Genomic DNA, 27,089 nt, shown 5'->3' with positions numbered 1-27,089 from the left:
TACCAACGAATAGTGGGATTGTCCGTCACATTATAACGCCCACACGGCTGAAAGGGCAAGCATGTTTGGTGCGATGGTGATGCGAACCCGCGACCCTCAGATTACGAGTCGAACGCCTTAACCCACTTGGCCATGATGGGCCGCCTTTTGCCATTCAGAGTAAAAATCTGACCGAGGGAAATTAGGCGAATTTGGTTATTTTCTATGTAAAATATATAGAGCACCTTGTAATTCATTGCAATGCTGAAATATCTTTGTTTACATTTTTTGATGATCGCATATTATTACAGATCGTGTAAAAAAAAACAAAGCCAATGATCCGCAAGCAATTTCGTGCATAAACAGTTTTAGAAACAGATGATTCCATTCTCTTTCCCACAGGGGCCCTAGAGTTTAATGATAACGAAGAAATTAAAATGACATTTCGTAAATATATTTATATTAGTATTATCAGGGCCTGGTATGGCCTGGTGGTTAGAGCGCTCGATTCGCAATCTGTGGGTTTCAGATTAGAATCCCACCACTAAATCTGCTCCCCCTATGGTTGTGGGAGAGTTATAATCTTACAACCAATCTCACTTTTTGCTAGGAAAGGAGTAGCCCAAAAATTGGCAGTTGGTTGTGTTTACCAAGTACATTCCCACCAGTTTATCACTTTTGTATTAAGCGATGCTAGCGCATATAGTTCTCGAAGAGCTTTACGCGAAAATTAACAAACAAAGAATTAGTATTATCATAAAAAATGCCAACACGTTTTCTGGTTTATAATGCTAAAATCCCTGTGCTGGACACAGCGCAGATAGCCAATTATTTAGCTTTATGCTAAGATGACAACAACAACAAAATATAAGAAGTTTCATTAAATGACATATAGTAGGAAGATATACAAATGCATCACTCATATACAAAAGATTTTATCATGATAATCATTGCATATGTAGTTTTTCGATTTTGGTTCAGCATGCTTTCTTGTGGTAGATTTTCGCGTGACTCAATCAAATGGATTTGACGTTACCGGAAGTGACGTTATTAATTTCTATTTTCTAAAATTGAATGACATAATAAATGAAATTGGTTTTTGAGGCTGATTTCCGAGATGTAAACGTTTTTAATAAAGCAGAAGGTTTTTGTGTATCGATCGAAACGTCTTCGTCACTTGAGACGATCACCTGTCTAATTTCCTTTAGTGATCCAAGATGGATGGCTCCAGATCGTTTGCTTAAAAACTAAGTATGAACACTAATAGTCATTGTAGTCATATATATGGCATGTGGGACGCAGGACTTAATCACTAAAGATACATAGCTTGACGGGCAAAATATTAGAAAATTGCCCTTCAAAATCTATTTTTCAACAACTAATACATCATTTACTAATTTTAGCTTTCAACATTTATTGCTAATAAGGAAATTCTTTCTGGTTGGCTTTACAGCTTTCATTCATGTCATATATTATGGTTGTTAATTTAATTAATGAAATTATTTTACAAATATCCGATGATTCATCTTGACATTTTATAATAAAGAACATTTTGAATTGCTGGTGTGAGTCTTGAAACATGGAGTTTATTTGTTTTGGTTTCATTTAATTTTTCCAAAGGATTAAAGAAATATTGGCAAACTTGCAAAATTACAGGCATTATACAAAATCATCACTTTTAAGTACAGTCGAAGTTATTGAAAATAATTGATTTTAATTTTAAAACGTTCATAATTTTTTTCTTTCTATGTTGCAGATAAATGGAATGATTACCAACACTGGACATGGAATTGCCTTTAAGGCCAATTCCACAGCAAAAGCAGAAGCTGTCTACATTAGCAGTGGACCATTATCATACGATTATCGTGTAGACGAAGTGCATGTGCACTTTGGAAGTTCTGAGAATTTTGGTTCTGAACACACAGTAGCTGGTCAATCCTTTCCTGCAGAGGTACGTTCATATAGATGTATGTACTACGTTTCTCAAGAACACACAGTATGTGTGGATGTGAGACATGTATCAAGAGGCATTGAGTACGTACGGACAAAAAGTGTACACGGTTAAAAAGTTCCCTAAAGATGTTTGTGAGGTGTTTGATGAGAAAGTTTAGTGCAGGTATATATCAACATTTGTCACGTGAACCATCTCAGGATCTTTCAGTTAGAAGCCTAGGATGGTCAATATGGAGGGAGGGCCATTCCGTGGACCGATTATTTGTGATTATTTTGATATATCTCGTTTAATGAAGCATGACACAACTTCTGAAATGAAAAAAAAAAAAAACAGCTAAATTTTAATGAAAATACGGCACAATGAAATATCCACGAATTATACCATGGCGATACCATACTGGGCATTATACCATCCTTCTTATATGTACTCTTCATTGTAAGAATGACATGTTTAATTTTAGAATCACTAGGGAAATCATCTTGTAATGAATAGATCGTGAATCTGCTTCAACTTCAAAACTGCATCTTTGGGTTTTACTGTGCCGTTCGTTTCACCAAATATTGAAACTAACTACATCTTGTATATGATTCCAATTGCCTTTTTTATTATTTAATAGTACTCTTGTGCTCATTATTTTATATATCGTTATCAATACAGTAAACAACTGAAGAATCTCCGATTCAAATGGTAAGCCAACTCTATCAGGGCATCTTCGAATTGATTCTTCCCTCATCTTACCTGGACCCACAGTTAGCTTAATCACTACACTTAAACCATCATGTTCACAACCACATCTGGAACATTTCAACCATGTTTCATTGCTACGTCGTTTTACTTTACACCTACAAGTTAATTTCTTCATGTTGGCTTTCGTGATCTCAGGTCAGGTCACCACCGCTCCAGTCACAGGTCTGTTCCAGCAATCTAGACCTCTAAAATAGTGCTAAACTTATTTTTTAAAATCAAAACAACGCTTACCTTCCTAGAATAACCTTGTTTTACCCACATTAAGTAGCGATGTGGCTCGTATGGCAGGTGTTAAGTTTTATTTCAACAGAACACAGACTGAAGGCTTGTGAAATTTTTTTGTAGAACTGCATAATATGGACGTTTGTGGAACTTCACTGTTGAGGTACATATTATGCATGTTCATGAAACGTTATTGTAAAAGTACATATTGTGCGAGTTCGTGAAACTGAACTGTTGAAATACATAGTAGGCATGTACGTGAAATTTTACTGTTGACGTTTATAGTATGAATATTCGCGAAATTTTACTGCAGAAAACATAGTATGCATGCATGTAAAACTTTAATGTTGACATACTTTGTACGCATGTTCGTAAAATTTTATTGATCAAATACATAACATGCATGTTCGTGAAACATTTACAATGACTTCATGCTGTGGCATACGAAGCCTAATAATAAAGACGAGGACGGTTAATAAAATACAGAACATTTTGTTTACTAGGTTTTGATGTTTTGGAATAAACTTATTCAGTCTTCAGCGAAATCTGTTACGAAAGTATTTATTTACCACAGCTATCATTAGTTTATGTAGATGTTGAGTAAAGTCGTAAACCAAGAACAAAGTAATATTATAGAATATGTTGGAAAATACTATAGTTGCAGGTGTGTAAATTTAGAACACTTTTAAATTTAAAGAGATTTCTGAGTCATTAATTTTAGTTTGATTTCGTAAGACTAGAGTTGTCACCACCTACCACCAACTCTTGAACTACTCTTTTACCAACGAATAGTGGAATTGACCGCACATTATAACGCTCCCACGGCTGAAAGGGCGAGCATGTTTGGTATGACCGAGATTTGAACCCCCGACCCTCGGATTACGAGTCGAGTGCCTTAACCACCTAGCTATGCCAGGCCGGATAGTTGTAAATACCAGGGTAGTCTTCAGCTACGAGTAAACTTTCTTAATGTAAAGTTCAAGGTCTGAAGATCCTGTAGTAATGGCAAAGTAATCGTTATAGAAAGTATTGTAACCTGTGGTTTTGGAATGTCTACAAAATCGAAAGCCAGTAAACAAAATGTTCTATTTTATCAACCGTCCTCGTCTCTGTTATTATTAACTTACAAATTATGCATGTTCGTGATATTATAGTATACACGTGCATATTATGTATTAATTATCATACTCTATCAATGGTATCATCCAAAACTATTACTTAATCGTCAGATATCCTTCATAGCAGCCAGACAAATAGCAACTTGTGAAATAGGTAGATCGATCGTACACGAATGAATTAAGTTCATTACAGTTGAAAGAAAAGCTGCCTTAATGAAAGTACTGTTTAACTACTGAACACTTTTGTGCGATAGTTTGGATGATTCATTTCACAACTACGTAAGGACATGCTTGATAACAGCGAAGTAATAGATACTGCTTAATTACGTGTTTTAAGTACATGCTTGCTTCAAGCTTTCAGTTGGCAGTGAACTTAAGTGTAGACGTAAGTTGTTTAATACCTGGTGCGTAAATCAATCGCGACATTAAGATATAATTCGAAAAATTAAAAGATCCCAACTGGAAAATGTATAAATCTTCAGTTTTACAAGCAAAATGGAAGACGCCGTAACCCTCATGAGATAGTGATTTTAGTTAGTGGACATTTTTCGTTAAAACAGAATGCATTAATAATACATATAATGTTTTATCAATAGGGACTTTTAATTATTACCCAATTTAGTTGATACATTTCACATAAATAAGAATACAGATTAAGCGACACCTGAGTATATGAGACTTCTGAAAGATGTTATCCGTCAGCCATTAAGATGTTATTTTTATAGCTAACAAGAAAAGCGCAATCAAAGATAAAAAAACGAACGTTTAAAATTTCAAAAGAATAAAAAATAGTTTAAGGTCTAACGATACTTTTCCAATTTTTTTGACAAAACAAACAGTCGTTAATAACTTTAAATGCCAGCTATTAAAAACAAGAAATTATATTTATACGTTCTACTTGTTCCTAATGGTTTAGAGGTAAGTGTAAAGGCTTATAAAGCTAAAAACCGGGTTTAAATACCCATGGTGGGCACAACATTGCTCATTGTATGGTTTTGTAATTTAGTTTTTTTAATAACAAACCAATCAATAGCATTCTACTTAATTTTTGTTGTCACAGAAGTATACAGTTCTGTATTAATCAATTATGTAATTAATTATAAGGGATGAGCTATAAATTAGGTAATAAAACTAAACTTATTGAAACTTATTATCGGTATGATATAAACAGTAGTTTGAAAGTTCTGTATGATTATAAGTGTGATATAAACAGTATTTTCAGAGTTCTGTATGATTATCAGTATGATATAAACAGTGTTTTGAGAGTTCTGTATGATTATAAGTGTGATACAAACAGTATTTTGAAAATTCTGTATGATTATTAGTATGATATAAACAGTATTTTCAGAGTTCTGTATGATTATAAGTGTGATACAAACAGTATTTTGAGAATTCTGTATGATTATAAGTGTGATACAAACAGTATTTTGATAATTCTGTATGATTATAAGTATGATATAAACAGTATTTTGAGAATTCTGTATGATTATTAGTATGATATAAACAGTATTTTCAGAGTTCTGTATGATTATCAGTATAATATAAACAGTATTTTCAGAGTTTATACTTATAAATTGACTAAGAAATCGACTGTAAATGCCACTGCTGTATTTGCATGATGAAGTCATAAGTCTCTCTGTAAATCCAAAACAATATCAAAATATGACCCTCAGCAGACAACGGCAATCCATAAACATGGTTTGAAAGTTTGAAAAACTCTAATATCTAAAATGCAAAGATTTCCGGGCTTCCAGGTGGTTTTATTTTAAGATCTAATGTTTATAGTTTTCGCATATAGAACTTAGAACTATTCGGGTTAGTTTATAAATCGAATGTTGGAAACATTTGCTTGTGGTTTGGTATCTGGTAAATGTTGTAACAGAGGTGACATTTTATCCATATTACTTTATAATTACAGATAGCAAGCTTCTTTGTTCATATTTACTTCTAGGTCCAGATTTTGGGATTCAACTCAGACCTCTACAAAAATATCTCAGAAGCAGTTACAAAGTCTCAAGGAATCGTCGGGATGGCACTTCTTATCCAGGTCAGAAATCCAGTGTCCATTGTGTGTTTAGTGTTCAGTATTAAAGTCTCTGAGTTAGAAATACCTTCTTTTCTTATTGAATATGGTGAAAACAAACATGAAACTTCAAGACTCTGTGGTTTAACAATTTTGTACTGATGTTTAGAGAATTATCAACTATTCTTTACACAGAAAGAACATAAATTTTGTATATAATAGAATTTTCCTGTTTTAAAACATGTACACTTTCACTACAACTTAATTTTTTTTTACCTTATATGTGTCTTGTTATATTTAGCCCATGTTTTAACATTTATTATTTCATTATTCTAAGTTCCTCAGCGTAGCATATGAGGTTCGAGACCTGATGCTATCAAGTACGCTTTGCATTTTCAACTGTGAATGCGTTATAAAAGTGACAGTCGATCTCGTTATTCTCTTAGGGGTAGCTGCTTCAAGCGGCGATTGCTGCCAACTGACTCTCTTCCCCCTGGTGTGCTGTTCACATTTAAAGATATCTATGCCTAAAATATGGGGGTGTCTGACCGTAATTTACATAAAGGTTTCGATCAGTTGATCGGATAAACAATCAAACATCTTCCATCCATTGACATATCTCAATAGCAGTTAACGTCTGTATATGCTTACCCTTATTATTCCAGGTATCTCCTTTTCTGAAGCCCCGGCATGGCCAGGTGGTTACGACACTCGACTTGTAATCTGAAGGTCGTGGTTTCGAATTCCCGTCACACCAAACATGCTTGCTCTTTCAGCCATAGGGGTATTATAATGTAACGGTCAGTCCCACTATTCGTCGATAAAAGAGTAGCCAAAGAGTTGGCGGCGAGTGGTGATGACTAGTTGCCTTTCCTCTAGTCTTACACTGCTAAATTGGGAACGGCTAGCGCAGATAGCCCTCGTATAGCTTTTCGCGAAATTCAAAACAAACCAAAATTCATACTTTCTAAAAGTCATTGAATTACGCTGTGGATAGGAGAAAGGATCGAGATCGCAAACATTGTTTTAAAAGTTGAAAGAAGTTTCACATATCATACAACAGACGTGCTACTTTTGAGTACTTATGCTGTTAAATCATCAATACGAGTTATTATTCCTCTATCAAACTAGTCGTCGATAGCCATATGAATTTTCGATTAAGACTGAGTAACATGTAATAAAGTTTAGTTCTATCTACTATCTGTGAATAAAGTATTTTTCGCAAAATGCCACCACCACATTAATTTTTTTATATAATAAATGTTATTAACTGAAACTGCCAATGCGGTATTTTTTTATTTAGCCACTTTAGAAACTTTTTTTAAAATTATAGCAACGTCTTATTTATTACTACTTTGCTAAGATAACAAACATACCTGCCCAAGGTATAATCGCAAAACTTTTCGAATATGTTATTCATAGAAATGGACCATCTTAGAGAAAAAGCAAACTTTTTTGTTATGAAAATATTTTGATATTCAGTGATGCACAAATTATGAAGTTTTAACTAAAAATTAATTGTTGTTTTTAAGAACTATTATTGACATTACTTTTAACTATCTCAAAGTGCCTACTAGTTTGAGGGAAGATGGTAATTTACCTATAATATAACAACATAAATATTTAAATAAGGATATGTTATTATATACTTTTTCTGAATATGTATTAAAACCTTATTTCCTGGAATTATGACTTTTCCTTTGGTTATGCTATAGTTGCTCGCTGGTGGAACAGCGGCATATCTGCGGACTTAGTACTATGGAATCGTGTTTCGATGCCTGTGGTGGGCAAAACACAAATAGCCCATTATGATGCTTTGTGCTTAATTCAAGACAACAATAACATGCTATAATTACAGTAATATCACCACCCACACAAAACAAGTAAGCATTTTGAAGTAACTCTAGAATAGCTAACGTAATACCGTTAATAGAAAGACCAACTGTTATTTTACTATAAAAATTAAATTGCAATATACATGTAAATTTAACTTTCACTAATTATTGTGGGATTTCAAAAAGAAATGTTTGTTTTTAATGAAACTTAGTATTTTTCTTGTTATATTTTCCAATTTTTATTAAGATTTCTTAAGAAATGAATACGATATTTCAAAAATATTATGGTCACTCTTTCAAATAACATAATTCGTCTTCCAGCACTTTATCATACAAGGAAAGGCAGATCTTCTGAAATCTCATTTACCAACCTATTGTTTTTATTTTGCAAGGAATAAAATATTTTCGGGAGAGATAAGAACTTCCGTGATGACGAGAAAACCCACTTGTAGAGAAAAATACATATGTAAAAACGACAGGTATGGGTTGAGAAAAAAAAAATATGTAGAGGAGCGAACAACGTTTCGACCTTCTTCAAAAAAGTGACCGAAGAAGGTCGAAACGTTGTTCGCTTTTCTACATAAAACAAATTATTCTCAACCCAGATAAGAACTTGGAGAACCCAGGTGCTTATTTACACGTAAATTTCTTAAATTGTCAACCTATGGTATCTCCAACAAACTACTAGAAACTAATATTTAACAATGTGAGACAAAAGGAAGGCTCAGTAACACCTTACAATAGGAGACAAATGCAGAACACAACATAATTCAAGCTTTCAATTATTCCTTTATTATTTGTACTGAAACGTTGTCCGATAACCATGGTAACATTTTACAGAATATATGTCTAACCTGTTTCCATAATGAATACTTAATGTACCAGGCTCTGTAAAAGCGCTTTACTTTTTCTTCTCGTCTGTCATGCGTAAAATCGACCAAGGAAAGTGATATTTTGGATCGTAAAAGCACACATCTTTCATCAAAGCATCTGTGTGAGAAAGAATTCTGCTAAATGTTGCACAACTTGCTTAAAAAAACTGATAACTTTTGGCTTATATTGATGCGAAATGTAACACTTGTCTATTAAAGTATGATACGTTGGGCAATTTTTAACTCTTGCTTTAAGATATATTATACCTTAGATATAACGGCAAGACTACCCCATTCCCAAGAGACTGCAAGAAAGGAGAAGAGATGGAAACGTGTATAGCAGAGTTATTGATTATATTTACTTATTTGAATATCATGTTGCGACACGTTTTACCACAACCATGCTATAAATATACCTATTTCTTGATAAACACGACTAGAATGTTTGTACTCCACTTTAATGGGGGAGCTATGTATATAAACGTCTGTGTTTTCAAATAATTTTAATTTGTTAATGAAAACTGTAAATAAGTATTATCTATACAACCTTTGATTACTAGATTTATATCTATCAACACTTTAAAAATGATAGAATTTAGCAAAAGAACTAGGCCTTGGGTAACGTTGAGGAAAATTACATACTCTAGAATGATAAACAATAACAGTATTTATAGGTAAAACTTTCTGATCAGTATGTAGGTTTTGGGTGAACTGAATATGTTTTCTTAAAGAATACCAGTTTATTAGTAATTAAAAAAGGAATTTTATGGAAACTACCCATACATTTCTTGAATATATGTCAAGTAGTGTGCAAGTTTATTAGGACACTTCATCAACTGCCATCTTATGAGCTTCACCAACAGAATAGTTATTGTTTGCTATAGCAATAAACTTATAATTATTGCAGATTAATTTTACAAGAAAGTATTGCCATAAATTTAGCACAGAAATAATGTCTAATTATCTTTACTGATAGTATTCAGTGTGGTTCACATTTGTTATAAAAACAATCTTAGATACTTGTGGATCAATATCTACAGCATCTTCCAAAAATATTCGCCCACTGCAAAGCTTACACGATTTATTAATGTCGAAACTTGCAATCATGAGACCTTCAAATGAGAAAACTAAAAAATTCTGATATTATATAAGTAAATTACATTTTCGAATAAAATCAGAATATTTACAATTGCATAAGTCTTCAACCCATTTGCTACGGTCATCCTAAAGCAGTTCAATTACAATAAAAAATATAATGGTTTTTGTCTCTGTGTGTGATTACTGGTTTAACTTGACTCAGAGTAAATGCATCTGTTCAAGCCACAACTCGCATACTGATATAACAAACCAACCATAAACACCAAGGAGCTTTCCAAAGAAGCCCAGAATAAAGTGGTAGTGTTTTTATTTCGAGCAAAGTTAAATGAGGACTATCTGCGTTAGTTCTCCCTAATATAATAGTGAAAGATTAGAGGAAAAGCAGCTGGTCATCACCACCTACTACCAACCCTTGAAGTATTCTTTTACCAGCGAATAATGGAATTGACGTCATATTATGATGCCCTTACGACTGAAAAGGCGAGTCTTTTATTGGGACGGGATTCGAACCCGCGACCAGCAGATTACAAGTCAAACACCATAATCACGTAGTTTAACTTGTAAGAGAAGTATAGAGCAGGAGGAGGTAAGAAGATAATTTCAAAATCGTCTATTATCCTTTTGAATACAGTAAAGTCCGTTATTAAGAAATGGAACGGGCTTTATGCCATACAGTCACTGCCCAGATCAAGCAGGAACTGGTTAGGGATACCACCTGTGATGCCAACAATGACTTTGAAAGATTTGCAGAGTTCCATGTCCTAGATGGGAGTCACTGTTCGTACATGAATAATATCGCGGTCCATATACAAAGCTGGTCTGTATGAACGAGGAACAAAAAAGAAGCCACCGAAAAATAATCGTCTTAATTCTTGTGTGAAGTTTGAGATAAAGCGTGAAAATGATAATAACAGAAAGTTTTGTGGTCAGACCAAACAAATATTTAGCTTGTTGATCTTAATTCAAAGCGTTACGTCTGATGCAAGCCCAATACAGCACATCATTCATTCAACACCATCCCGGTGCCAGCATGATGGTGGTAGCATCAAATTATATGGTTGCTTTTAATCAGCACAGACTGGGAAGCTTGTAAGGATTGAGAGGAGAATGAATGATACAAGGTACAGACGAATCCTGAAATAAAACCTGTTTGAGTCAGCCAAGAATATAAAATTTGGTTTAAAAATTAACATTTCAGCAGTACAATGATCCGAAGCACAAGCCCAAAGCCACATTAAAGTTGTTTCAAAAGAACAAAGTGGATGTCCTAGAGTGGCCCAGTCATAGACCTGATATGAATCCAAATAAAAGTTTATGGCGAGATTTGAAGATTGCAGTACATCAACGATTTCCAACATATTAATCAGAACTGAAGCAATTTTGCCAAAGAAAATGGGCAAAAACTGCACCATCCTATTTTGCAAGACTGATGATGCACAGCAGTAATTGCTGCCAGAGGTTCTTCCAACAAGTAGTGAGTTAGGGAACTGAATACTTGTGCAATCGGCAAATTTAAAGTTGTATGTTCTTTTCCATATTTTGCTGATATTAAACCTTCATGACGCACAACAGTGTTAACTTTGATCATTAAAATTTTGAATAAAAACAAGTTCATTAATAATTGTTTACATTATTTTAATTCCATCAAAATGTGACATTATTGGTTTGAGATGAAAGCTGTTGCAAGGTACTGTGTGTACTTACTCGAGGTATCTGGTCTAAAGTTATTCTATATCTTTAAATTGTTCAAAGGCTTTCTTTACAACAATTAGTACTTTGTTAAGTAAACCCCAAATGTAATCTATGGGGTTAAGATCTGGACGTTTGATGGTTATTCTATTTGCTAGAGATCTTCTGATCTTTCTTCCTTTACTAAATAAACATTTGTTATCGTCTTAAAATATAAAATACCACCAAATCAGCTTCTTTTCAGAAGGTATACCATAAGAGATTAACATACTGTGGTATTTACACGGAGAGTATATTATAATGAAATAATATACTGTGGTATTTACTTAAAGGGTATACAATAAGGGATTAACATGCTGTGGTATTTACTCGAAGAGTATATGATAATGAAATAATATATTCTGGTAGTTACTATAGAAGGTATACAATAAGGGATTAACATGCTGTGGTATTTACTCGGAGAGTATATGATAATGAAACAGTATATTCTGGTAGTTACTTATAGGGTATACAATAAGGGATTAACATGCTGTGGTATTTACTCGAAGAGTATATTATAATGAAATAATATATTCTGGTAGTTCCTTAGAAGGTATAGAATAAGGGATTAACATGCTCTGGTATTTACTTGGAGAGTATATTATAATGAAATAATATATTCTAGCATTTACGCTGATACATTATTCTATCGATTTTGCAAAGTTAGCTGAACTCATTTGCAAATATTACGCCCCAAAGAGTAACTGAACCTCGTTCTTATTTGACAGTTGAACCTCGTTCATTATTTGAATATATACAAAGAATTTCGCACAAACTACTGAGGGCTATCTGTGCTAGCGTCCCTAATTTAGCAGTGTAAGACCAGCAGCTGGTCATTGGCTTTTACCAACGAATAGTGGGATTTAACGCCCCACGGCTGACGAATATATACAAACTGTTTGAAACCAGGCAGTTGAAATTTAAACATCTGTGTCCAAGACACCGTATGCCACTGTTTTGCAAAATCTAGTCTTTACTGTAATATTTACACAGTGATGATTTTTTTTTCTCTTCCTCTTCCTAAAAGACCACATTTCTCCAGCGTTCTCGACACGTTATTTGTGCGTGACTTATTAACATCATCAACTATATTTTTATAGATTTGTTTCGGTTTTTCAGGAAAGTTATTTTTATCTTCTACTGTTTTAATTTGTTGTTTTTTCATCTCTTCCTCGTCTGATGTTATTGGACTGAAATTTTCTTGGATCTGTTAAGTGTGTATGTTACAGTACTTTGAAAACCACCGAAGTTTTTTGCAAGTTGACTTAAACTCTAACCAACAGCACATAAAGATTTGGCTTACTCTATGAAAGGATGTTAGTTCTCTCTGTTTTTGATTTTCAATAGTAACATCTCATTGTATCAGTTGTAATGGATGACGTTTATGAAAAAAAACTCATCTATTCTGTATCTATGTATACTTCTACGAAGATCACAGAATGTAAAAACCTAGAAACTACAGACATAATGACTGGTACAGAGGCTAAATCGTGTTGTTCCACTTTGTGCTCAGATTAGACGTCTTAAACAACTTTTAAAAACCATAGCTCATAATTTATGTATTTATTGCTTTTCTTGCAAACTCCTAAATCAATTAAATGAGTAACTTACAAAACCATGATTAAAATAAGAAGTCACTAATTTACTTATTTTAACGCTTTTCCGACATTTCAATCAACAACTGTTTTACTTCAAAAACATAACAAATCAAACCTACATGAACAATAGGTTTTTAAGACAGTACTTCATCACTCGTATAATCACAAAATAGAGACATGCAGTAATAGGTCGATTAGTGGTGTGAAAGTACATCTAAAGTGTGAAAAACTTGTGTAGGAAATTAAATTGATAGTAAGGAGACTATAGAGGACTGATACAGTAATTAGTCACAATACTTGTTCATGTTCTCTCCACAGTAGTAATAATAAAGACTTGATATTAGAACATTATTATCAGGTACATTGTCCACTATTTTCCTAGAACTGCATGCATGGCCATAGTCGCTTCTCTCTATATAAGCCTACATTTTGGCTTAGATACTTAGATAACTTTTTTTCTGACTTGTCAAGATGAATGAACACAATCCCTCCAACACATAAACAAACTGCATAAAAATTCACAGTGAAAAATGAAATAACACGATGTGTTAAACGTTAATATCACACCAACCCCCAAGACTTCAACACTGAAATTAATAGAAAAAAAAAAGCCTAGCTTCTGCTGTATTACATGATTAGAAAAGCCTACGTTTTGCGCTCTAAAAAGCCTCCTAAATTTATCATACAATATATGCACCACAGAAAACATCGATAACGAAATTTCTCTACTCGTATTAACCAACTCCCTACCGGAATAGTTAAAAGAACCTATTAACAAATTTAATAAAATAGATGAGAAGTAAGTATTTAATGAACGAATAAACTCGAACACTCCATAAAGCAAAGGAAACCTAATAACTTGTATTATCTAATATATAGAAAATATTAGGATACTTCTATCAGAAACTTGAAAAAGACTAGCGGTGGGTGATGATGACTAGCTGCCTTCCCTCTAGTCTTACACTGCTAAATTAGGGACGACTAGAGCAGATAGCCCTCGAGTAGCTTTGCGCGAAATTCAAACAAACAAACAAGCAGACCTAGAATGAACATTAAGCACGTGTTTAAAAAATTGTAAAATGAAACCAATCAACCCCCCCCTTATAAAACATTTACAAAATAAAGTGTAACAGTTACCCAGCCTTTCACACAGGTGAAACAGGACCTAACTTGAAGATCGGGTTAAAAGACCAACAAAAATTCTTCTCAAGTCTATGAACATATGAATAAAGACAAACAGTTTTTCTGAACAGGACAGCACAATACTAAAACATTATCCTGATATTAACAAAATAAAAATGAGAGAATCTTTATTTATAAAACTAATTGCATTGATAGATTACTGAAAGTTGATTTATATACTAATTTGTTCTTTACAATTACAACTTGTGTATGCTTTAGAATGATTGCACCAGTGATCGAGACTTCGTTTCTGTTTTAAATATAAATCTAATTACTGTAAAACCTCTAATAAAATATACTTAATCGTTAAGTAAACTCAAAACGAAATTAGTAAACATATATTTTGTCTAAGAAATCTACCGGTGCATTACAAATGTACAGCCATTAAAATATTTTCCCATAAATTCATAGTGAGTTTTCTATAGTCACACGTGAAAGAACATCTTCTGCTAGGTCGCTGCAATGTGCTGTTTAAGAAAGTGGAAACTTTGGAGTACAGTCCATTAATTCTTCTAATAATGTTAGACACTGTTTTGATGGAAGAAAGACTGTCGGCTGTGGAATACTGACCATAAGTAGTAAATACGTGTATTAATTAAAACAACTTCTTCTTGATTGTTGGGTTGTATTCTGTGGAATGGGTGAGGGGCCTATTTGTGAGGAGTCTTGCGCACTTAGATGTCCATAAGTATCACAATATATTAACTTAACGCTTTCTAGTGGTAAAAGCGGAATTTTTATAGTCATTTGGCCAAAGTGTCAATCAAAGAGGTTGTTGGATGATGTTACAAAACGCCTATGATATATTACCTAGAACTCAGGCTCACAACTGCTAGATAATGTTGGATACCAATTAAGAATTAATTGGAAAGCTTACACCATTGCTTTCTGTTACAAACCAGACGTGTTTTCAAAACAAAATTCACGCAAACTGCTGTAGAAATGTAACTGAAAAACTACCTGATATAATGTTAATAGTTACTAATGTCAGTGCTACGCCTAATCAGAACAGCTACTAGTAGCCCTCTGTCCAGCTATTTTCACCATGGCAACATATAGAATACTTTTTAAATTCAAATTAGCCACAAAATATAAGAATATTTTCTTGACAATAGAAAACACAAAGCTAACAATCATTAAGCTTGACTATTTTACATATAAAATAGTCTAGTTTTTCCAACATACACATACCGAAATACTGCTAAATCAAGAACCAGCCAGGAAAAACACGAAAGCAGATTCATGCAATTCAACATCGACGCTGTCAACTTCCACTGCCAGCAACATCTCAAAACTCATTAATCCAAAGAAGGCATGCGATAGCTCTTGCCAGACCTCAGTTCTAACTTCACGTAATACAACCACCAGCCAGATTCAGGCCATTGAAATTACGACTACCGACGCGTCAGTTCAAACAGATAACCAGTCCACAAGCACTCAGAAGTCGCAAACTAAAATTGCAAGAAGAAACAAATCATTCCAGACCGATGAAGAACAATTCACTAAAGAAGAACAGCCAGTCGACTCACCTCCACCCTCACGTTTTTACCCATCACCTCTGTTCATCAGATGTGAACGCAAGTTCAATCTGAAGTTCCTCCCTGCCTTACAAGACCATAGCAAGTAGTTTTCTAAGTCACCACATCCAACTAGCTACTTCTACATTATTGCCTTAAGCCATATGTGTTCTATTCCAATATGTATTAATAACCTTGATTTTGTTTCCAGCTACTTCCAGGCAATGTCTGGACAGATTATTCGGCGCCCTGGCAGTGAAAGTGGGTTTTCTCGGGGTACTCCCGTTTTCACCCCACGCAAATCTCAGGCATTGGATCTTTAGATCCCAGCCAAGGCAACATCCTTGCCCGGCCCCGAATCATGCCGTTTGAGTTGATGTTTCGTCTTGTCTGCCGTCCGACTATTTGGACTACTGGCTCCGGCCTGGCCTACTTCCCTCGTGCCGCCTTGGTCTCGCTCAGCATTCACACCCGACATTTTTATACTGCCCCACGTCACTTCATCGCCTTAAAGAAGCCAAATTAAAATACACGAAAACTCCCACGTAAAGATAAATAATCTTCCATGAGCGGGGACGAAGATGAACCACAACGTTCCTGAACACTCCTGTTAGGGAGAGAATTCCTCAGACTTCTCTCTCTGTTAATTAAATCCCTGCCAAGGTTTCGTTTCGTATTATACACATTTCTTCTTTTGAAGACAAGAACCAAAGAAACAAACACAAAGCACTAATTAACGTAACAGAATCATCATTATAAAAGTTTGGAGCGGCTTGAATGGGTAGTAAAAAGTAAAACTTTATTGTAAGTGCACGACGTTTCAATAATGTTATGTCATCCTCAGGTACCTCCAAACTTTTATTTCCAAAAAGTGGGTTCCTCATCATCAAATTCAAGATCATAGTTAATTCTTCGTAAATATATTCAGCTCTGATTTTATGGATAAAAATGCTTGTACTCTGTCCAGTTATGCATGCAACCTGAATTGTTAAGTTATTGTTTACCTGAACTACGCCGTCAAGTCGTTGTAGTAATCTTTGTCAAAAACAATGGAAGAGAAACATTTTATTACTTGTAAAAATATGTTTTATTATTTAAATTTTCTACCATCAATAATTTATCAGAGAAAACGTTCCTCAAATACAAATCATATTAGTTACAGCAAATTAGCCCTCTTTTCGAAAACAAGTATACCCGAATTTTATCTAATATAATAATAATTATAGATTCAATACTTTGAGAGACGCCACATGTTTCTTGCGTTATTTCTTAAATTGCGTTAGGTGGTTTGGTTTATTTTGAATTTCGCGCAAAGCTACACGAGGGCTATCCGCGCTAGCCGTCTCTAATTTAGCAATGTAAGACTAGAGGAAAGGCAGCTAGTCATCAACACCCACCGCCAACTCTTGAGCTACTCTTTTACCAACGAATAGTGGGATTGACTGTCACATTATAACGCCCCCACGGCTGAAAGGGCGAGCATGTTTGGTGTGACGAAGCTTTGAACCCGAGATCCTAGAATTACGAGTTGAGCGTCTTAACCACCTTGTTATGCCAGGCCCCGTTAGATGAGAAGTGAAAATTAAAATATTTAACTGTTTACTTTTCGCATTTTATACTATAGTGATAGTAATATCTCGAATTGTTAGATTTTTTATATAATATAACATATGAGATTCACACTGAACTGAAATGTAAAAAAAATCAATGCAAATATGTAAATAAGTAAAAGTATGCTGTACAACTGTCACTTTAAAAAAATAATCTGTTATATCTTCAGAAGACTCTTAATTAGATCAAATATCCAGTGTTTTATGATGCGTATTATGTTAGTCTGAAGTTTTATCATTTCATGAAACAAATGTTGATACATCTTTACGATAAAAGCAGAACATTTAAATGTAGTAAACATTACTACAGATTTCAAAACTTTGGTCATGTGTGTATAAGTAGATAATAACATAATAATGCTACAACAATTAAGTAAGTTGGATTGCAAAAAATAGTTTTGTATTAGAACTATAATAGTTCTTCTAAAGAACGTAATGAAATCTTTAACATAAAGGATAATCCTTACAACACTGAACCACAACGAGTTGATAAGTACTGGTGTTAGCTGTAGATTAAGTCAAAAACCGTAATATCGTTACACCATGTTTCCAAATGACCACCCCCGACTGTCATACATTAAAACTGTATCGTTTATATCTTATACCATTGCAAAATAATCGTAGATATATCTAGCCAGTTTTCATGACTACGTATAAATAAAGTTCACCAAACTTATCTCTATTCAGTTTCACTTGTGCATTAGATTATAAACATTCCTCATGATGTTTTATCCTAAAATTCCGTGAACGTAATTGCTTTGATCCAGTGGTTCAGTGTTCATAACTTATTTGCAACATTTGAGGTTTCATTCAATCTGTGAAGGAAAATTAATTGACCCGTAATGTATTTTCCATAGTCATATAAAAATAACTTTAACCTCCAGTTATCTTAAAAATGTAATTTCATCATTACTTTCTCAGCATTTCTCAGAATTCGATAATTAACTGAGTTTTATGAATCTCGTGAAGCTGTTTTTAAGCATCACATTCTCGTGGTTGTTCATTCATGTGTTTAACACACTTGTGGCCAACACACAGTATGTAATCCTCAAATTATCAACTAGTTTATACACTTTTCACTATCAGTGTGGCTCGCACAATGGCATATTTTCGAGAATAGTATTAAATGGCTAAAACATATCAAAAGGGTTTATTTTGAAATTCTCAGCCATCTGTTTCAAACATTTGAACATTTAATAGCTCTAAACATTGAAATACAAAGATATAACACAATGAATCAGCATTATTCTACTCATCATTCTCTGATTAATTTTATTAATATTTTAAAGGTTGGAGAAGAAACAAATTTCCAGCTCAGACTACTAATAAGTCAACTTAACCAGGTTCTCTACAAAGGTAAGCATTTCTTTACTTATCCACTGAAAGAACAATTCGAATCAATTATCTCATAGTTTGTCTCAGTTTTGAATTAAACGACATTTTTATCTCTTACTTTTGGACTAATCATTCAAATGGTGGTTTCAGTTCTAAAGAATTATGAGTTTAACATTGTTTACAACGGACAAAAGTAAAATGTTCTTCCCTGAACGTTTCAGTGCACCGGGAAGTATAATTGTTTTGTATTAGTTTCTCAATTACTTCTATGTGGGATATAATTTCTGATGGAATATTACAAACCCTTAGTTTGCCTTGTAAGTAATGAATCTGAAACGTGAATTTAAGTCCTGTAAATGGAAACAGCTGACAAACGATATTTATCCCGTAGATCTATTTTAGAAACACGAACGTTCTATATGTAGCTTCACTGTGAAATTTTGTAAATAAATCTACTTGCTTTTTTTCGTAACCTCCATGCACTGTTGATAAATACGGGTGTGTGTGTATCAGTTTATACTTTGACTCATTACTAGAGATATAGGAGCTCTGTAATAAATCGTAAATATTAGGCACATTTAACTTTTTTATTGTATATTAAAAATCTAATTCGATAATCAGGTAGAAAAATTGTCAAAAAAGTGAATCAAAATACTAATGCTGTTATGTTGTTTAACCTCGTTAATTAAAACCAAGGTAAATATTCTCGAGACCAGTGTTTACTATACTGTGAGGAGTTATCCAAAACTTGGCTTCTGACTCACAAATTGTATTTCGATTATTAACTTTCAGAATAAATTATATTACGAACCTTTAATTTTGTCTCGTGGAGAGTGGAAGAAAAGATTATAGAAAGAATGAAAATTCTAGAGACATTATTCTTTTCAATAATTTTGAATTTTCAACATATCTCTGAATAAGAGGAGTTGAAATTTCAATTTAATTATTCAAAATGCTTACAGACGTTAAGGTATCTCGCCTAAATTTTAAATTGAATTATTTAGGATAAGTATATTGGTGTATATCTCCCTCTGCGACATGCGAGTGTATAGAAAGTATAATAGCATTTATAATTTATTTAGCTAGCATCATAATAACATCAGTTAATGTGCAGAACTCCAAATATTATTAGATAACACACACAATTGGAAAGTAAGAACGTGTAGGATTTATTAAATTTCCTCCCAAAGAAAAAAATATATTGTTCTTTGTTTAATGTTTTACATGGATATCCATTTCATGCATTTAAAATACTAGAATGCGAGGAGTCTTAACATGCTGAACATGATGTTGTACAAGTAGTTCATTAAGTAGTTTTGTGCTTAACAACCTACAAACATGAGCTACTAAATAAATAACCACAGTAACTAACCTGAACTTCTTATTAAGTAATCTGATTAGATAGTATAGAAATGTACATCGTTAATGTACACAACGTATAAATGTATTTCAAACTTCGGCCGTCCAGCTTATGTGAGGAAATGGTAAAATTAACGGGTATATACATGTAATTTTACTTCGTGTCTAAAACGTTTATCTTTACTACGCTTTCCACTTTGCATTATATGTTTCAGTGTTTTCTTAGATTAAAAATATTTCTTGATCTAAAAGACATTTCGAAATGTTATCAAAGCTCAGTTGGTGGTATGTTTATAAAATTGTGTTTCTGGACGCATCTATGTTTGTATTGTCTGTAACAGATACAATAATGGACAGTCCGAGACAATTCGCAAAAGGCACAACAAGAAATTACTTCCGTGTTTTTTTTTTGTTCGTTGTTGTGTGTTTGTTCGTGTGCATCATCAGTTTAGTGAATCATTTTATCTTCAAATCATGAAAGCCCAACTTTAAGAATTGCATTACCATCAACGCTGCATCAGAGATATTAAATAATTATATTTAAATGAAGTTAAATAAGTAAACAATATCATAGCATATCCCAACCTCTGATTAATTATATTATAACCACAATTTTTAAAAGCCAGAACAAAACACCTTAAAATTTAAAAAATTAAACAAAATACGCTGCATATTTATTTAAAAAGGATCCTAGAGTACACGCTACAACGTGGGATTATAAAATGTATCCTAGGGTTTGGAGGTGACTGGAAAAAGTTGGACCCACATTGCGGTGGGAATACACCGTCTATCAGTATTAATCTCCAATTCGCTAGTCTCACATTATTCCTTTAAAGTCATGATACGTTTCCCAACACAGTGTTAAATAGACCGACTTTAGGTGACGTATGCAGACAGAATTAGGCAGATGATAAACAGTATTGATTAGTTAGTTAACTGTTCGCGAAACGTAACAGTTATCATGACAACAATAGTTTCGAAGGCTTCGTGTTGTTCGGTCTTGAAGAATGTCTTTCTGAAATTCGTATGATGAATTTAAGGTGTTTTCTATATTCGTTTCATTTTACTTTACATGCCCCCCGCTAGTACAGCGGTAAGTATACGAATTTACAACGCTAAAATGAGGGGTTCAATTCCCCTCGGTGAGCTCAGCAGATAGCCCAATGTGGCTTTGCTATAAAAAATACACACAAAATACACCACTTTACATAACCTGTTGGAAAATCCTATTTCTAATAACTGGAAGTTTGCTTTGTTATAATGTAGAAATTAAGATTGTTCCTGCACTTTAAGATGAAGAGGAAAGTAAGGAAAGTTTGACAAATCACTGGGAAGCATACTCTGGACACTCACGATGTTACAAGGGGTTTTGATGATTCAAAATATCGAAATCATTTCATTCTTCAAGTCAACTTGGGCAAAAGTAGGATAAGCCATGTCCTAAAGACTTGAATGTTTAAAGGCTAATAACAGAAAAAGTCCACAATGAAATGTAAGTATTATACACATTACACGCAAAATTTAAAGCGTTGGAGGCACCTGTCGCGTGGTCCAAATAAAGTAGCAAAACTGATACTGAGCTGGTGTGGCCAGTGTTTATTTAGCTTGACCAGATGAGGTGTGGCCAGTGTTTATTTAGCTTGACCAGATGAGGTGTGGCCAGTGTTTATTTAGCTTGACCAGATAGTTAACTGAGTCATATTCGTTTCTCAGTTGCCGCAGAAACTTACTCCACATTCTGAGGTCATTATTTCGTTGGTAATTTATTGGCTGTCCTTCCTACAGTTGTTATTTGTTCTAGAACAAAGTCGCATTACACTATCAAACTCTGAATTTTAGCGTTGTACACTTACCGCTTTCTCGCCGGTTGTTTCTTTTTTTTTTTTAAAATACCAGTTGAAATGTAGAGCCGACTTTATGTAGATTATACTGTTTAACTTTGTGGGAATATGATATAATATTTGACACACTATATCATTTGAAAAGTTAGCACAGAAGAAAAACCTTCCAGATATCAGAGTAATGTTGAATAATACCACAATTCAATGTTAAACTGGTGTGTACAAAAGAACGAGATTGGTTTTAAAAACATTTTTATTGCATCATATGTAACTATTTCAGTTGTCTGATTATTTCTAATGAAAGTGCTATGTGATATTCAATTAGCAGTAATAAATTAAACAGTTGATGCGTATTGTTGTACTGAATATGATCCAATACACTAAAGGAAACGGAATGTTACATACAAATGTGAGAACAGAAATAAGCTATCTGCGTGATACTGATACAGACGACTTGGTCTTCACTAATGTCTCCATGGTTACAAGTTGACACACCTCTTCATTCATCGACACCATCTTACGCTGTTCACGTGTGGAAAGTCTGGAGAATGTTGGTAACATTTAATTGTTGCAAGTTGCATTAGTGTCCACTAAGATGTTCATATTTTACAATTAAGGACACAAAAAAAAATGTATTTAGCTCGAACCACTTTGCTTAACAAACTATAATTCAATGCTTTTGTTTATAATGTGCAACATGTGTATCTCACGACGGTTTTAAGGCTATTAAAACTTTTACTAATATAAAGAAGAGAACAACGTTTTGATCTTCTTAGGTCATCTTCAGGTTAACAAAGAAAGTTTGTAACTGACCGTCGCCGGGCACACGTCTCAGGGACGAAAATGTAAATGTGTAAGGATTGTAGGGGGCGTTGCAGTTGGATATTAGGTTATTAATTATTATAGGTATAAAGGTGTTCCTTTATATTGGTTTCATTTTGATTTGAGTTATTGTATAAATAGAGCTTCTTTGATTTTGAGTTTGTTTATATTTGTTTCCCTACTTTGTATCTGGGTTTTTTTATATGGTTATGTTGTGTTTATTTGACTTGCGGGTGTTTTTTTTTGTGTGTGTTCTTTGAATCTGGTTTCCATTTTTCTGCTTGTTTCTCCAATATAGAAGTCGTGGCAGTTGTTGCATTAATGTAACAACTCAAATCAATATAAAGGAACACCTTTATACCTATACTAATTAATAACCTAACATTTATTGCGACGCCCCCTACAATCCCATACCTGTTTGCGCTCTCGTATCTAAGACATGTGTCCGACAACGGGCAGTTGCAAACTCTCTTTGTTAACCTGAAGATGACCTTATAAGTTCAAAATGTTGTTCTTTACTTTATTTTAATAAAAGTTTTAATACCCATACCAGCCATCTTGAGATACATTTTAAATTCAAGTGGGTATCTCGTCATCACGAATATGTAACATAATTCATCCTAAAACTGGATTGTTTCGTCAGATAATTAAATAACACTTTCGACTAGATAGCCCATTGTGTAGATTTGGGTGTAACTTCAAACAAACAAATAAATTCAGATCTAGTGTAGCTTGTGTCAAAAGGTAGCCAACTCAGCTTTCACACATCTGCTACCACTTTGTATGCCTGTGAAGATACATGGGCAAGAAACAGAATTTCCATCTTATAAAGGAGTTCCAGGACCTTGGTTGATCCATCTGTGTATCAGACACTCCAATTAAAACCATCATTTCAGTTATTCAATACTGACCTCACTACGTTCTGATAAACTGTCATAATTTAAATGTGAAAGGAGATGAATGGCTGTGACTACAACTAAAGAATGAAAATGGTCATCTTTGATCTTAGTTTTGGCATGCAATGGAGTCTTAAAGATGAATTTAATGTGTGGAAATAATTGGTCAGTTTTGCCTGTGTGCAAGTGGATTGTGTTTCCGCAGAAACGTCATCTGATGCAGGCCAGAACAGGCCTAAGAACAGTTTACTGTACAAGTATATGTTTCAGAAGGAGTCACAACACCTCTCTGTAACAAATGGCGTTTCGTGGTTTACCGCAGATGATGTCTAGTAAGCTAGCGAAAATTAAAACAGTGATGTAACCAGTGCATAAAATGCGCTGTTTCTTGTCTGGAAAGCAGTGAGTTTTAATTCAAACAGTTATCTATCTGAGAGGTAATGTAGACCCAGTGTTGTTCTGAAATTATGGGCAGTTAGCTATTCAGTTCCTCGATGAAATATTAATCGGCATGGTGAGTGAAGTTGATGTAGTTGAAATATTGGTACTACTATGTTTACTTCTACCACACCATGTTCAAGTAAAATAAACGGTTTCTGACACATGTAAGGTTAGTAACTAATGACTTTGCCAGCAATCTAGATTCAACACAGTAGCAGAAGCGTACATGGAATTTATATTTAACGAACTCCAAAGATAAAGATATTTGGTCTGTCAATGATGTCTTGGTGTTTAATCATGTGCTAAATCTGATTTAGAAAACTTGGACCCAATATCTTATGGATATTGAAGCTGAAACCAGGAAAATACACTGTCATGCATATGCATGTGAAATATTTCGCATACACTCTTGGTAAAGATAGTGTTTCTACTGCCCTTGTGAACATTACAACAGTGTAATATCAACTTCGACACCTCAATCCAGTTAATGACAGGACAATAAATATGCAGTTTTCTTGTTTTTTTGTCATAATACTAATGTTTTGATTTTAGTCTTTTCAAGATTTACGTACCATTATCACTCTCGTTAAAGCTGATGCATATTGAAGATGGTTTGAAGAGTCTGAACAAACATTCCATATGCTAAGGAAAGCCTACTTTGGTTAAAGTCTCGGTGCAGTTATATCCACAATAAAATTGTGAATTCCTGATGAAAGTTAATCCCTGTAATAGTAAAATTGGAGCAATTTAATTGTAGTAGCAGGACAAAGTGGAACATATTTTATATATTATGGTAGTGTGTTCTTAAAACCAAGTACTGTATAATGAAGAAAAAATTATTGTACTTTTGTTCTTTGTTTAACACAACCAAAACTTATATAGCAGAAAATTTACTATTCATTACTAACATGACTCTTGCATTTTAAAAATCTGTAACACATAACTACATATTAGATCACAAAACTGTAAAAGTATAACCTTCTTGTGCTGCATCACCCAGGTCCATAATGTGGATATGCTGACAAACTGTTTCGACATACGATGATATTGTCCCTATTTGTTAAATGTCTTGACAATGAATACCAAATTGCAGTTAAAGCCATTTCTGCAGTAGTAACGCCAAATCATATAATAGGAGATTCCGTTAATGTTCTGAAACTGATTAACACTTGGTGAGTTCCAGAAAGAGCAGTTGAAGTATTTAGGTCTGGTATGGATGCTCCATGCCAAACAACTTTATGAATCATTGTCAGGAGAAATTGAGAAACAAATAACCTGCAATAACACAAAACCTTTATCATTTGAACAAGCAGCTGTTGGTTATAAACAAGTGAATCATGGTTACTAACTAGTATTTCCCAGACTTCTTAGGCAGAAGGATATTCAGGTTTAACATGACTCAAAACTGCAAGTCACCAGGGTGTTACATGTATGGGTGCTAACAAGTGATGGTGCTTTTACTGATTTTATCTGAGTCAAGATAATAACTGTGATGTAAATATTCTACACATTATGCTCTGACCAGAGGAAAAGCTAGCCTAAACAGAGATTTGTTGATTCTCCTCTATACATAATATATTGTTAATCCTCTCCCAGAGACTAAATGTCGTAATCAGTACATGTTGGTGTTCATTATTTATCACTTCACTGAGTAGACTAAGCCTTATTCATTTGCAAACACATCTGCACAGTCTATAACTAATGCCTTATCAAAACATTGGATAGCCTGTAAATATTCAGATGAATCAGGGAGCTACTTTAAGTAGTCATCTATTCTCTAAACTATGTTAATTGTTGAAAGTATTGGAGATACACACTTTGTTTAATCAACCACACTATAAAGGCTTATCAAAATAAATAATGAAAACTATGAACTTGGTATTACAAAGTTTCTTTTTCCCCAAGGAGAAACAACTGGGATGAACAGTTACTATCTGTGACAATGGATTATCACACAACAGAACAGAGATTAAGTGTTTCTTAATTAAAGATGCTCATGTTTGATCAGAATATACAGTTTTCTATGAATGTAATAAAGAAATGTATCTCAAAACGGTTGCTATAGGTATTAACACTTTTACTGATAAGCAGAGAACAATTTCGACCTTCCTAGGCCACCTCCAGGTTAACAAAGGGAGTTTTCAATTGACCGTTGCCGGACACATGTCTTAGGGACGAGTATAAACAAGTACGGGATTTTAGGGGGCGTTACAGTTGGATGTTAAGTTATTAATTAGTATAGGTATAAAGGTGTTCCTTTATATTGATTTAATTTTGGGTTTAGTTGTTGTATAAGTAGGGCTTTTTTGGTTTTGCGTTTGTTTATATTTGTTTCCCTACTTAGTATCTGAAAGTTTTCTATGGTCGTCAAGAATGTAATATATAAACCACTCCTAAAAACAGAAGTGTCACAGTGTCTACAAGAATATGTGAAGGGTATAAGGTCTGTGTCAGTTGAAGTGTACGAATTAATGTATAAACAGACAAGATGGTTGCAATAAGAAATATTGTTGATAAAACAATTAAGAAATGGACAATTCAGCAAGGAAGTTGGGTGTGGCTAAGATAAATGCCAGCAACATAGAAGAAACTCAACTTTGGCTAAACAGGTCCTTATCTCATTATCTGATTATCTGACAACATGATTCATTATTTTATGAGTCAAACGAGAAAGTACTTGGAATGAAGGTGCGAGATAGTTGTGGTAGTTGGGCAAAGTGTTAATTATGCTCTTCTATTTGGTACAGCTTTGAATAACTGCCTAGCATAGTTATTTAACTGAAAAATAATTGAATGAAAGGAACTGGAATTTATTGCCTTCTTAGCACTGGAGTGATTGACACTTTGTTATTACATACAGTTAAGACTCCTGATGTCAGTAAATTACAGTGAGTAGGGCCCCACTATTCATT

At 33.8% G+C, this 27,089-nt stretch overlaps 1 protein-coding gene across 2 annotated transcripts in view; it reads left to right on the top strand.

Moving 5' to 3' along the window:
• The window catches only part of LOC143230820 (carbonic anhydrase-related protein 10-like), a 181,622-nt gene that overhangs the window by 129,042 nt on the left and 25,491 nt on the right, over nt 1-27,089 (top strand). For both annotated transcript variants that reach the window (XM_076465005.1, XM_076465006.1), the window contains exons 4-6: nt 1,736-1,930; nt 5,972-6,067; nt 18,773-18,839. In XM_076465005.1, the coding sequence (XP_076321120.1) occupies nt 1,736-1,930; nt 5,972-6,067; nt 18,773-18,839 (358 nt within the window). The remainder of the gene's footprint in view (nt 1-1,735; nt 1,931-5,971; nt 6,068-18,772; nt 18,840-27,089) is intronic.

This window comes from Tachypleus tridentatus, chromosome 10, assembly GCF_004210375.1.
Source record: "Tachypleus tridentatus isolate NWPU-2018 chromosome 10, ASM421037v1, whole genome shotgun sequence".
NCBI lineage: Eukaryota > Metazoa > Arthropoda > Merostomata > Xiphosura > Limulidae > Tachypleus > Tachypleus tridentatus.
The sequence above is the reverse complement of the archived record's forward strand: the minus strand, read 5'-3'. Positions and strand labels throughout refer to the sequence as shown.